The following is a 14079-nucleotide window of genomic DNA, read 5'->3' as shown; positions in this document are numbered from 1 at the left end:
AAAGAACAATTCTCTGTCTTTCAGGCAGGTAGAGAAAAGTCCCATGTTATAAGATAGACAAGTTAGCTCCGTCATTAACACGATCGAGTATCGTTTATCTAATACAATCAAAATTTAAAACCATTTTCTCTACTCGCCTATTTCTTTGCGCTCGGGGCTCTACGTTAGCTAAATGCAGAATGCTGGTTCGTGTCTGCCGGTCGATCCCGTACATTAATCAAATTCGCGATCTCTCGACGAACGCCCTAGGAAATGGCGATGAAACGTTCTCACCGGCGCGGCGCGGCGCGCTTTAACCCGAGACAGGAGAAAGTGCGTTTCGTGGTATACACGCGTTCGCATATTTCGTGCGGGAAAAAGAAGGTGGAGGAGGAGGAAGCACGAGCACCTTCTGATCCTTCGATCTAGATGAAGTCGACAACCTCCGTGACGACCATTCTTGACATATTAGTTTTATAGCGCTACATGACAGGTCTACTATGATTCCCGATGTGATTAGCATTACATGTTCATATACAAAGCAGAGACTCCTTAATTCGAATCTTGAAATTTACCCTAGACGAAATTTTGGCCCTATTTTGAACCTTTAATTCTATTATATACACTGAGAAACATGTCCGATTAAATATAATTGGATAATCCAATTACATAATAACAAATGGATATATCCAATTAAATTGTATATCCGACGAAAAATATGATCGGTTTTTCAATCAAATTTCGTCGGAAAAATTAAACATCGGAAACACTATTTAAGTGGTTTATCAGATGGAAATTTTTCTCAGTGTAGCAGGACCTAAGACAGTAAAAGAGGTCGGACTGCAAGTACAAAATTGACTCCTACTTTAAAAACTGAAAGTTTTTAACTCCTACTTTAAAAACGAATAGTCGGAAATGTCTACTTTTGCCAATTTAGCATTAAAGTAGTCCTTTTAAGTAAGAGATAAAGTAAATTTTTAGAATTAAAGATTCAAGGGAGGAGTAAAAAGTATGTCATCAAATTACATAGGTTATTGCTGGCCTATGTAGGTGTATAGATTAGCTAAGTAGGTGTAAAGTATCCTTCAAAGTGTCAAAATAGTACCAAAATTTCAACTCTGGTAGGACCGCCCTGTAAGGTACGATGGAATTCCACTTAGAAATTCGTTCATCGCGGATCGAAGGCAAGATTCTATCGAATGATAAACAGATCTCGTATCCCGGATCTATAAATCTCTGCTTTCTCACAAATTTCTCTTCCGGTTTCTCTGCGGCGATATTTCTCGATACCTATGATGTATCGTATCGTACATCATCGTGCGTTTTGTATGTAGATCCGTGATTCTATGGCATAATCTCGCGTTGCAAATCCCACGTTTTCGTTTGTGGAACAGAGAGTCTCCGATATGCGAGTTGGATAAAAACTCGTACGGCTGCTACAAAGTAGTCCAGGCGCGGTTAATCGTCAACGATATCATTGGCATTGGTCGCACACGCCCATGTTACCATTGTATGCGATCGAACATTGCGCTCGCGATAATCCCTCACGGAATTCGCATTGCATTGGCGGCGAAACGATCTTTACGAGGGTGATAAGACGCGCAGAGTGAAATTTTAACGAAATACCGCAGGCAATGCCATTTTTATAAATCTATCTATTTGTAACATATTTGGAAAAGTGATTTTTGCCGAAGAAAAATTTCATAGGTCTGAAACTCCAAAATTATTTTACTTGCTTCTGGTTATTTCATGAATTAAATAAGTGACATTACATCGATTTTAAGACAAAAGGACAAGGAGTTTTAGATTCAAGCGAAGACAACAGGATAGACAGAGGATAGAAGCCCGAGAAATTTTGGCTCTGAACCTTTAATTCTATTATTATAGTAGGACCTAAGACAGTAAAAGAGGTCGAACTGCAAGTACAAAATTGACTCCTACTTAAAAACTGATAGTGTCGGAAACTTCTACTTTTGCCAATTTAGCATTGAAGTAGGTCCTTTCCCGAGCAGAAATTTTAGTAGGGTCCTGGTAAGGGTCTAATAAGGATGCCTTAATGCCTGATCAGGCACTCATCAGGCAGCCCTGATAGGGCACTGACCGTGAATGTAAATTTTTGGAATTAAAGGTTCAAGGGAGGAGTACGAAATATATTGTCCTCAAAGTAGGTTGCTAATCTATGTAGGTGTATAGATTAGCTAAGTAGGTGTAAATTATCGTTGAAAGTGGCAAAATAGTACCAAAATTTCGACTCGGGAATTATAGTACTTGAATAACCCGAGTCGAAATTTTGGCCCCATGTTGAACCTTTAATTCTCTTATATAGTAGAACCTAAGACAGTAGAAGAGATCGAACTGCAAGTACAAAATTGACTCCTTAAAAATTGATAGTGTCGGAAACTTCTACTTTCGCCAATTTAGCACTAAAGTAGGTCCTTTTAAGTAGCTAAAGTAAATTTTTAGAATTAAAGATTCAAGGGAGGAGTAAACAAATATAATGTCATCAAAGTAGGTTATTGCTGGTCTATGTAGGTGTATAGTTCAGCTAAGTAGGTGTAGATCATCCTTAAAAGTGTCAAAGTAGTAGGAAAATGTCGACCCGGGAGATTTGCATCTATTGTTGGAATTTACTTTATAGAGCAACAATGTATCGTCTACGCGTAGATCGCTTCTCGTAATGAATTCAAGAAGTGCCACAAGCATTCTCATGCTACACGATTTCCGCCGCCCATGTCGTGTTGCATTCCGGGTATATACGTCATGCGTGCATCATCGTTCGCGTTTTCTCCCGTTGCTTTCCGCATCGCGGCTCACTCTTCCCGACAGGCTCCGCCGGGTAGAGAAGGGCGACTCCTCGATGGCGAGATCGAGCGAGGCGGCCTTACAACATTATTAAAGCGCAAGTAAAAGCCGCCGATCGGTCGTGCAGAAAGGGACGGGCGACCGGCCGGCCGGAAAGAGAGAGACTTTTTTTTTACGAGGGACGCGAATCTACTTTCTCCGATGCGTGTCCACACGGCGAACGGCAACGAAGACGAGCGTCGTCGCTCGGGATTGCTTGTATTTAATTCGGCAGTGAAGCGTTAAGGAAGCGTACATCCGGTGCACGTGGGTGCCGCAAGTCTGAATCCGAGATGATTGGCAGTCACGTGCGGCAACGAGAAATGTGTGTTTTTTTCTCTGTCTCTCACGATACTGATAAACTCGAAATAACTTTATCATTTTAATGGCAACAAGATTAGTATTTCATTTCTCTCAAGATCAACGAACGACGAGTATTTATATTCGATAATTGTCGAAAAAGTGTTGAAAATTACAGCTCTTGATTTTTGTTTAATCTTACGTCTTAATTATATCCAGCAATTATATTCGAGATAAGACACTTACGAACTGTCGTGCCTCGGCAAACTCGATTCTATGAAATTACGGCGTCGTGTCACTCGGCAATGACTAGGTTTTATCGGCGCGTTAAATATTAATAATATGTTGCGATCGACAAGTTATGTCTTTTCATTAGCAGAGAGTGACAACTGAAGACGACAAAAATGATTTACCGTAACCTGATTATAGCTCGCTATTCTTTCATCATGCTGCTAACGGGAAGAGAGCAGTTTATCGTCTTAACAGCACGTACAGTGTTTAATTGCTCCGGTGAGATATCGGGACGAAACGGTTAAGTAGCATAAATAAACACTGAGAAAAATGCCCGATTAAATATAGTCGCGTAATCCAATTACGTAACAACAAAACGGATATATCCGATGGAAAATGCGATCGGTTTTTCAATCAAATTTCACCGGATGTGTCCATAATTTAATCGGAAAACGTAGTCGGAAAAATTAACCACCGGGCACACTGTTGAATTAGTTTATCCGACGACTATAGAAAGGACCGATGGCGCAGGTGCAGGTGATCTCGTTTATCGATTGTCAATCATTCGGGGCAAAAGAGAGGAGGAAATGACGGGGGGGGGGGGGAGAGAGGAGAGAATACGAGACTAGTCCTGGCGAGACTGTAAAGTAATAGTGGGATAAACGCATACATATATACGCATAGTAGGTCCCTAATAAACGCGCGGAGATTCGACCTGCTTTTTTTGGGTACGCCCTCCGCTCGCATACTCGTCGCCGTCCTAGATGGGCGGCAGGTCCGAAGGGACGGGCGTGCGCGTGCGACGTATAATTAAAACCGCCTCCGAGGAATGCGCATCTGCGTATCCGCGCGACGGAGAAAAGCAGCGCGAGCGAAAAATTGGCCACGGTGTCCGTCGTAATATCCATGCCGGCCGAGATTATCGATAATCGAACGTCCATCACTATTCAGGGGATAGAAGAGCCGCGCGGCCCCCGTCGGCTCGGGCCGCTCATACACGGTGCTCCGCGTCTCGCCGCTTCAATTTTAGGGCAGCCTCACTTTCGCGAGTCGAGATTCGCGGTTCGACACGAGTCTCGGTCCCCGCGAGACGCCGGCTCGTGGCGGGGAAGGGACTCGATCTCGGATTCATCTCGGGTCTCGTCGCCGCGATCAAGATCGCGGCTCGCGCCGTACACCCCGTATACGAGATCGCGGTCGAACGAAACGCGCGCGTTCCTTCCTGGACGCCCGTTTAATTAATAATTTCACAGCCGATTAATTTGCCTGATCGTCTAATCGTTATTTTGCGCAGCTTTGTAACCGGACCGCGCTCGCGCGGTCGCGATATTTAACGCGGCGTTTACGTCGAACTTGACGCGATTTCCGGAATTAATCGCGGTCCCGCGCAATTATTTTATTATTAATTATTTTTCCCTTGCCGTTCACGGCGAGGGTAAACGACGCGGCATGACGATCGCGTACGTATACATAATTCATGACCGCGCGAGACATAGACACACTTCCTCTACCCTCGACAGCCTCGAAAACGAATGGGTCACCCTGTACCTATCCTATCGTCGGCGCGTATAATGCGATGCATAAATGCATGGAGGCACGCGGTGCGTGCGCGCTTAACATAGATACGTATCTGACAATAAGAAACGCATCGACACGCCGACGCATCGCATCGTGACGCCCGGGAACGACGTGACGATGCAGCGCACGTATCGTTGCACGTCTACATGCATTACACACGCGCACAAGTGCACGCGCATTCCCTTTTTCATTTCACGCCGGGTATCATCTCTCGCTCTCGATTCGAGCCAGGTGACTTATCGATGTACGTAACGCGCGATACCGGAGAGATCGGTAAAACTTGGTTGCGTAGAATGTGACATTTTATACCACGGGGAGAACCGCTCGCCGCGGCAAAGGTTTTAATTATATTACATATAGCCACTTTGAGCCTCTTGTACGCATCGCACTGAGGCGGCTTAAATATAATTACTATTTTATATGCAGAATATATATATGAAAACTTTCATATTAATAGTTAATGATACAACGACATGCCCGTCAAATGAAGCCATCACTCAATTTAGGGAAAAACGTGTAATTACACGCTGCGAAACATTTTCATCGGATAAACCAATTAAGTAGTGTTCCCGATGGTTAATTTTTCTCATTAACCTCTTCGATTAAATTATGTATATATCCGAAATGAAATGTAGTTACCGATCGTATTTTTCGTCGGATATATCCGTTTGTTACTATGTAATTGGATTATCCGATTATATTTAATCGGATACTTTTCTCAGTGCATATATATGCACTGAGAAAAATTTTCATCGGATAAACCAATTAAATAGTATGTCCGATGGTTAATTTTTCCGATTACGTTTTCCGATTAAATTATGGATATATCCGATGAAATTTATCCGATGAAATGCAATTACCGATGAAATTTGATTGAAAAACCGATCAAATTTTTCATCGGATATACAATTTAATCGGACATATCCGTTTGTTATCATGTAATTGGATTATCCGATTATATTTAATCGGACATTTTTCTCAGTGTGTAAATGTTATATTAATTTTACGGAAACGAAAGATGATTAATTACTGTCAACTGGAAGAGTAGTTGGACGACGTTGACGTTTTAAAATTCTACCTTCGGGGACTCGAGTCTCCTCCGAATCGAAGATCTGATCGTCCCTTCAGAAATTGCCTCATCCACACACCTTATCGCTTGTTTTATGGCTCAACATGTCGTCGTTCTTCTAATCTTTTAGAGTGGGTCGTTGAACCGTTCCAGCGACTGATTTGAGTCAAACCCGATTCCGACGTTTCCTAATCCGAGTTGAGTTTTTTTTTATTTTCAAATTAACCTAATGGTCCATTTATATCAGGTATGCAGAGTAATTTATTTGTGTCACGTTATGCGCTTCTATATTTAACGTTTATGTAATCTGAAAGTGAAGCAAAGGAGGTAAAATAAATTCAAATTTATTACTTGAAAACCTCCCACGTATCACCGCGGTTGACGCATTGTGACGTACGTGATTTAATCATTCCGTAAAGTCGCGTGCGCTTCCACGCTGAAAAGAAGCATTCGTACACATTCGAATTGAGCGTTAAGATATTTCGAGCGAAAAGTCACTCTCGACCTTCCCTCGCATTTTCTCTCTGCCTCCATTCCCGAGTTCGCATTGTGCGAAAGAGAACGTTGCAGTCTACGTGCCTTTGAAATTTCAAGTACGCTCGCGAGATCGGCGTACAATTTATCGCGATAATTGTTGGCCGGCCGCTGCGTTAAAGCCAGAAGAGCTCTGCTTTCCTGTGATAGCGCACGTAGAGACGTAGCAATTAAACCGGAACAAATTGGTTGTTAGGAATTGAGCTCTCTCGTACGGTGCGCGCGGCAGCGCGGCGGCAGTTTTATTGTGATTACACGGTGCCTCCGATAGATACGTATTCGTAGCTCGGAGGCAAGCTGATTGACTCTCGTCGATAATTTCCATCCGCCTGCGTGGCCTGGAAGACCTTGCCATTAAAGGGCCTTGGAGGAACGCTGTGTATCCCGTCCGTCACTCTTTTGCGTACCTCACATACGCAAAACTACGAGCTCATCCTTCCTCTGGCGAGCGCAAGCGCGAGCGCGCGAGCGCGGTGCTTCTTGCTCCAAAACCGTGTAATACAATTTCACGAAGCGCGGCACGTTTATTAAGGCGAAATTAATTACTACGTGCCAGATGTATCGCGCTATTCTTCCCGCGGACCGGTTTATTTCCATTTTATTATCGCGCCCGCGAAGAGAGTCACGTATCCGCGTATCGAGAAGCCGCGAGGGAGCCTCCTGTCTCCCGGCTTTGTCTATAACTGTATCGTAAGACGATTAATATTAAAGCCCTAAGAATGACTTGTGCGAATGTGGGCCGCGTGGAATTTACATTACCGGCTTTGCTAGCTACCGTAACGTTATCGACGACCTGCCGACCGCCTTTGTGTGGGCAAGTCTTGAGGATTACCAGGCTCATTCATATCGAATATGCTTCTTCGGACGATGTCCTGATTGGGCATAATGCTGCGTCATAAGTCAACAGATAAATATACGCTCCTCTCGAGGACGTGGTCTGGCCTCGAACCGTTTAGGGTCTTTGACATCATCGGGCTACAAATGTTGCTGACGATCGGCCAGAATACTTGGAGAGTTATTCCGCGCCGTCAGCGGAATAACTATTTCCGCCCCTAACCGCCGAGAAAATTATCGGGCTCAATGAAACGTAATGGATATTCAGGCAAAATGATCTTTCGCGCAAAGTAGGGACAAACTTACTTTATTAACCGCACCGATCAAATGTCCCTTTTATTTTCTGCCCTCTAAAGAGAATACATTGAAAATCTGGATCGATGGGAAGATACTGTCGCGAAATAAGAAAGTCATCGTCAATGAGTATTTTGCCGTTCGCGTCCAATGACTATCGAACGCGAACCATGCGCGTCATTTCTGGCTTGAATTTGGCCTGGCGTGGTTTGAAGAGCGAAACTTATCGGGCAACCCGTCACCAAATGGTGTCAAACTCTTCCAAGTTTACCAAACTAATCAAACGACCCACGTATAAGTTTCACCGCTGGTATAATACAGTATTAATGAAGCGCTACATAAATCACACTTTAAACTGATCAATTTAATAATCCCGAATAATTTTGCGAACGTATATCATAGAGTAACAATGGTCCAGCGGCAGTTGTTGAATCGCAAGTGCGCGAAAGCATTCTTACAATAACAAAAAGTACATAAGCCGCGTATGAAGGCTTTGGGTTAAGTGACAGGTGATGGAAGCGACAGATCGAAAATAATGAATCGAAAAGCAACGCCTCGAACTCAAGTCATATCTCTCTCTCTCTCCCCTCTCTCAATACATTATACGTGATTCCCCCCTCCCTCCTTCCCCCGTTCTCACCGTGTATGTTGGTCATTGTATTTTAAAAGCCAATTCTACCGCGCCCTTTTTGCTTCCTTTCAGATCCGCGGGGTACTCGAAAATTGGGACAGCGGTGCGTTCAAGCCGAGTGAGTATGCAACACGTACGCCGAGTTTCTCAGCTATCGTTCCGCGATTATCGATTACGATGCCAAGCGACCTTAACGAGTTTATTATGCCCCGCGAGAGAGCGAGACGAGCAATTCTCGACTCTGCACATCTTAGGAAACTGGTAAAGTGGAACTTATCAAGGGCGACCGTACGCCCTTCCCTCCGATAATCGCGCGAGGATCTCGTCCTTTTCTCCTCTTCTTTCCCCCCCCCCCCTTTACGTTTCCTGATAATCGCGCGTGATAAACGGCGGGAGCGAACGACAGGGGCTGTTGTGCCTCGCTCGGTGAAATAAAAAGGCGCTAATTAAACGGTGCGCCCCGACCGAGATTTGCCATGCTTTATGCATTAGGCGAGTCGGATGGGTCGTTCTCGACTAGCTCGCGCTCCGCTGCCGAGCACTTTTCATCCCGCGCTGCCGCTATTACCGTGAAATGACTATCACCGGCCATTTCGAATTTACATTAATACGATCGCCGGTCCTTTATCGTGCGGGACGACGACGGCGAATCGTAAATCGGCGCCGCGGCCCGTGTGTACATATACACACCGCGAGGGGAATTTATTCGTGCCGTTCGAGCGTTATCTCGGAACACGATACCGCGTACATTTTTTCACGCCCGCCCGGCCGTGACTCACGCGTGCGAGCCCGCAATTTTTTTTACACGCGGCAGCCGCCGAGGGTGTAATTGCGCGATGTCAATTCGTGGCGCGAACGTGCACGCGGAGCGCCTATAGTGGACTACCGTAAATTCGCGATGCGTTGAATCTGCAAATTACACGGCGCAGGCCGCATTTCACGGCGGCAAACGGAACGCGGGCAAAAATGTTAATTTCGAAGGTAAATCATTTCCCCGATACGGGGGAAAAAAAGGAAAGGGAGAGACGCGGGTATCTCCCCGTCGACGAAAAACGGATGGAACAAAATGGAGGCATGTGTTAATAATTCCGATTCGATTTTAATTTCCCTTTTTAGCGCCACGGCTCACTTGGGCCGCACACGCGATACACCATTTTATTTTCTGCCTCGCGTTTATGCGCGCGTCGGACGGTGCTGTTAATTACGGAGGAGAACGTAAAACCCTCCGCCGGGTGATATGACAAGCGCAATTATTTTACGGGCCGGCGAAAGATAGTCTCGTGTAATTTAATAACGGAATTCGGTGCTTTTTCCGTACGCCGCGGCACAGACAGATTTTAATTATGGCGGTGTACGCTGTCAACAGGAGATTTATTCCCCGGCCCGTTTTGGAACTCTTACTGGGAATACTTGGACAAGTACAGCGAGGCTAGGAGGACACTGGACGAGCTGAGGGCGACCGAGGATCCCCTACTACACTTTCTCAGTCTTAAGCAGGCGGCCGCGAGGCACTCGCCCTTGTCCTTACTTCTTCTACCGGTGAGTTATCGATAACGTCATTCACTTATCTACGTAACAGCCTTTGGTCTTCTTAGTCGGCAAAGAATACCAGGCCAGTGTTTTGCGAGCGATTTCAACGTCCAATTTCTTTTCACTAAGAAGATGCATTTTTTTTTCTTCTATGGGATTGTTGAAAGTCCAGTTTGCATTTATCAAGTATCAAAGGAGGTCCAGGGGAAGATTGATTTTATCCGCGCGCGCACGCCCGTAGCGTTGTAAATCACGTCACTATTGCTGGCTTAATCGATACCACGCGTGTACCATTCCATCCTGTAATATACGCCTACGTTTACGTTTGACTAATAAAGATTCGGCCTCGCAAATGGTAATTGCAGGCACTGCCTTTGGTTTTAGTCTGAATCTCGGGTACCGCGCGACTCGGGTATTGCAAGGCGTACAGGAAAGTATGCACCGAGAGAGGAAGCGGGAGGGGAAGGACCGCCCGAGAATAGTGAAATGAATCTCACGAGAGAAAGGTGGAATTCCCCTCTCGTGAGGATACGTCGTCTAATTAATCGTGCCGTCATTAAGCCTGATTACATTAATTCGTTTTGAGTCGCGAGTCTCTCGAGTGCCGAGAGTATCGCGAATCTCCCTTCCCCCGCGGGAGAATTAAATTGCGGTTGACGCGGATCTCACGGGGCCGGAAATCGAGCTCTCGTGAGACGATCGTAGAAGCTATCGCAGAGTTTCGTATTCTCGCTTCTGGACACTTGACTCTTCAGTGAAAGTCTTATCTCGCGCGCCGCTGACGCAACGGCGCGCGCACGAGAGAGAGAGAGAGAGAGAGAGAGCATCGTATTCGCTTTAACCTTTCAAGATTCTCATACGCGAGCTGTTCTCTTCCTCGCTCGCTTCACAATACGCTTCCCGATCAATTTACAATACAGTTTCTTTTTTTTTTGGCGAACGAAAGTACACGGAGAAAAATAATTTGCTGACACAGCAGATTTTTTGCTATTGTAGCAAAATCTGTTCGTTATTATATGGACAGCAAGAAGATTTGTTACGAATACTAATCGCAATTTGCTGGATATAATTTGCTGGATTAACAAATTATCCCGAGCAGACATTTTAGTAGGGTTTTGTTGCTCCTTACAGTTTTTAATATGGGGTGGGGTATCAATAGGCTTCCTATTAAAAAATTCACTTTGTAACTAATTGTTAAATTGTGTGAAATTGTGTTAAGAGGATCCCCCAGCCTTTGATGGTGTGCGCCATCTAAACACGAAACGCAGCATACATGAGCACACGGACACACTACTACGATACATCACACCCATACATAAACGCGAAAATTTCATACTAACTATACTCTTATTTTAAACCTCTAATCCCAATTTAGAGGGTTTCACAGTAATTCTACATGTCATCGAATCCTAGGAAACTCAGTTTCATGCGAGTACAAGTTGTAGAACTTTTATACGAAGCACAAGTATGACGGAGTGACAGTTCGCGTCTACTAGGTTATATGTGATCGATTATATGAATTTTGTAATTTTTACTCATTTTTGGTATAAAATTGGAGTTTCCTGGGATTATCAATGCATATACTGTCATTGTACGCAAGCATTTTTGATTCCATGAATTTAATACGACGAAAGGTTATAACTACGAAAATGGTAATTCTGTCGGTAATACAGACATGCTACGGGATCCTCTTAAATCACATAGTCATCAAAAGTATATTCAGGTTATTGAGATCTATCCATGATCCAGACAACCCGCTCTCGCATCATATCGGCTCGCCTTTTATACTAATACGGGACGATTTTTACTTACGAGAAAGACGCGCGGTCGCCACGTCGCGGCAGTATGTGGTACTAGTGCTATCTATTCAGGAGGGAATCAGGCGTATCGGGATTTCGTTGTGACAGCAAATGTATTTGCTAAGAATATATTATTTTGCTTCAGTAGCAAATTTATGTGATTGTAATTACAAATACACTCAGCAAATTTTGTTCTATTCTCGCAACAAAATAGATTTTGCTATAATGACGAATAATTCGTAAAATTAGTTCTATCAACTAAATTTTATTGCTATTACTACGAATATGCAGTAGCAACGGTGATTTTGCTATCACAGCAAAATTATTTTTTTCCGTGTACAGACATGTGAGAATCGATTCGAAATACGTCGGAGAGATGACAAAACCGATAAAGACGGGGAAGTTTCTGTATATGTGTACGATTAGTCGAGGCAATAAGCGCTGCGCCTTTTCATCTAGATGGTTCGAGGCGATTGAAAGAAAGCGCGGTTCAAATTAATTCTACCCCGCAAGTTGACGGTAAAAAAAAAAGAAGAAAGAAACGAACGGAGAAAAGGAGAAAAGAAATTTGAGACGCTTCCCGCGTACATCGGTAAGAAGCCAGCGCTTGTGTGTGAGATGAGCTATGTGACAGCTTATAACGGGCGTAATGATCGGAGGTCCGGAACGCACCGATGGAATCGGCGCCCGCGCGACTTTAACACCCGTTGAAATATAGACTCGGGTCTTGTAAGTCACGCAGGTACGCGGAGGAGAGGCCTGCGCGCGCCTACCCACCTCTAATGCGTATACGACGTTGATAAGTGTCGGCAAATACGCTTTCGTTATTGGGCACATTGTTATCTAAATTTGAAATCCAGTAACCCCCAAGCGCCGTCTTTACCGCACTAGCTAAGCCTTTTAATTGCCTCATAACGAAGTTTCGCAATTATTGATAATGGGATATACCGGTTTGCTTATTATCCCCTTACTCGCGCTTCACGGCTGGGCAAATAGATTTTGCGAAATCTCTCGGCAAACGAGTTTCGTGTAACGCGTCGTGCGCCTTCTGCGCTTCGACGCGCTTGCGACTCGACGTGTCCGCGCGACGTCGTTAGGCGAGGAGCGTTTAGATGCGGGGAAACGCTCAATGGGACGTTACGCTATCAGATTTGCCGGGAATGTTAACTGCGAAATTTCACCTGACCATTTCTGCACCTGTAATCGCGACGGCAGGCTACTAGCGTCCTGCCTACGCCGGGCGTCCGACAGATTACGAGATGCCCTGTTACACGTGGGTGTCCGCAACGGTCCGCGGTATCCGTTTGTAGTACAGGTATATGAGGTTTATGCCACGTTGATACGTTATTTACTTATATCGTCGCCCAGGTCCGGGGAATAGCGGCAGCCGTACGTAAGAAATTGCGGTACGTCGTTACGAAACACTGATCTTGATCTCCCGAGCACCTACGCGCGATGTGCCGGCTTATTACAGCTATCCGCTATGTAACGCATAAATCACGTACGCCCGAGTGTTTGGAATACTTTCCGGAAAAGTATTTTTCTTTTTGTGACCCACTAACGCCCACGGCCATCTTGCGCGATAATTTCTCGTTGGCGGGTAGTTAAGTAAATACGCTAGTGATATAAATTTACTCGGGACATACGCCGTCACATCTGGTTGGAAGTTTTGCTAAATTGGAAAGTTGAATTCAATGCAACGCTTTGAGATTATTTATTTTGAAGAGAATTTATTTGCAAGCCGCGCGTTACCTCGCGATCGCGTATTCCTGGCGCATTTCACTTTTCTAAACGCTATTTCTGCCGCGCAGGAATATTTTCCCAAACGACGTGGACGAAGTTCAATCTCGATGTTGAAAATGTAGCACAAATGCGTCGTTATTCGCGTACACAGCTACGCAGCACTCGATATGCATCCACGTGTATATGGCTCTTGCAGAACCAGTCATTGTTTCTCTTTTGTACTTTAGCGAGTTGCAGAACGACAAGTGATTTACGAGGTGCACTCGTCCTACAGCGGTAATATATGCCTCGCCGAGGGGAAGTAAAAGAGAGATAATTTTGCGAGAGAAGTAGCCTTAACAACACTCTCTCCGAGTGCTTTAAAGTCCAAATTGATTTTCCAATTTTCTTCCATCCTGCTGCTCCCGATTTTGACAGTTGATTGAAGACCTCTTTACGAGACAAATCCAACGAGTGCAATCATTTTTTTTACTAATATCTTATTAACATAACGATTGGCCAAATGAGCGATATGTGATCGTTAACATTTGTGTGAACAGATTACTTGAAAAGGGTCCAAATCTGGAACCGAAACGTCGTTTTTTTTAAATAAAAACATTGGCCAGTGCGGGTCGTTTTTAAAAAACTACATAGCATTGAGATAAATCCAACACTGAGAAAAATGTCCATTGAATAAACCAATTAAATAGTGTTTCCGATGATTAATTTGGTAAATA

The 14079-nt window shown here is 44.5% G+C and overlaps 1 protein-coding gene across 5 annotated transcripts in view; it reads left to right on the top strand.

Annotated features, from left to right (window-relative positions):
* The window catches only part of LOC105559611, a 221728-nt gene that overhangs the window by 88204 nt on the left and 119445 nt on the right, over window positions 1-14079 (top strand). For 2 of the 5 annotated variants that reach the window (XM_012008039.1, XM_012008038.1), the window contains exons 4-5: window positions 8364-8409; window positions 9658-9830. In XM_012008039.1, coding sequence (XP_011863429.1) covers window positions 8364-8409; window positions 9658-9830 — 219 coding nt within the window. Of the gene's footprint in view, window positions 1-8363; window positions 8410-9657; window positions 9831-9993; window positions 11157-13590; window positions 13946-14079 lie in introns of those variants that run through there. The other 3 variants (XM_012008036.1, XM_012008035.1, XM_012008037.1) reach the window with 3 other exon arrangements.

The sequence above is a fragment of the Vollenhovia emeryi genome, unplaced genomic scaffold (genome assembly GCF_000949405.1).
Source record: "Vollenhovia emeryi isolate VEMERY1.0 unplaced genomic scaffold, V.emery_V1.0 DF939262.1, whole genome shotgun sequence".
NCBI lineage: Eukaryota > Metazoa > Arthropoda > Insecta > Hymenoptera > Formicidae > Vollenhovia > Vollenhovia emeryi.
Note: the sequence above shows the minus strand (reverse complement) of the source record. Positions and strands in the feature narration are given on the sequence as shown.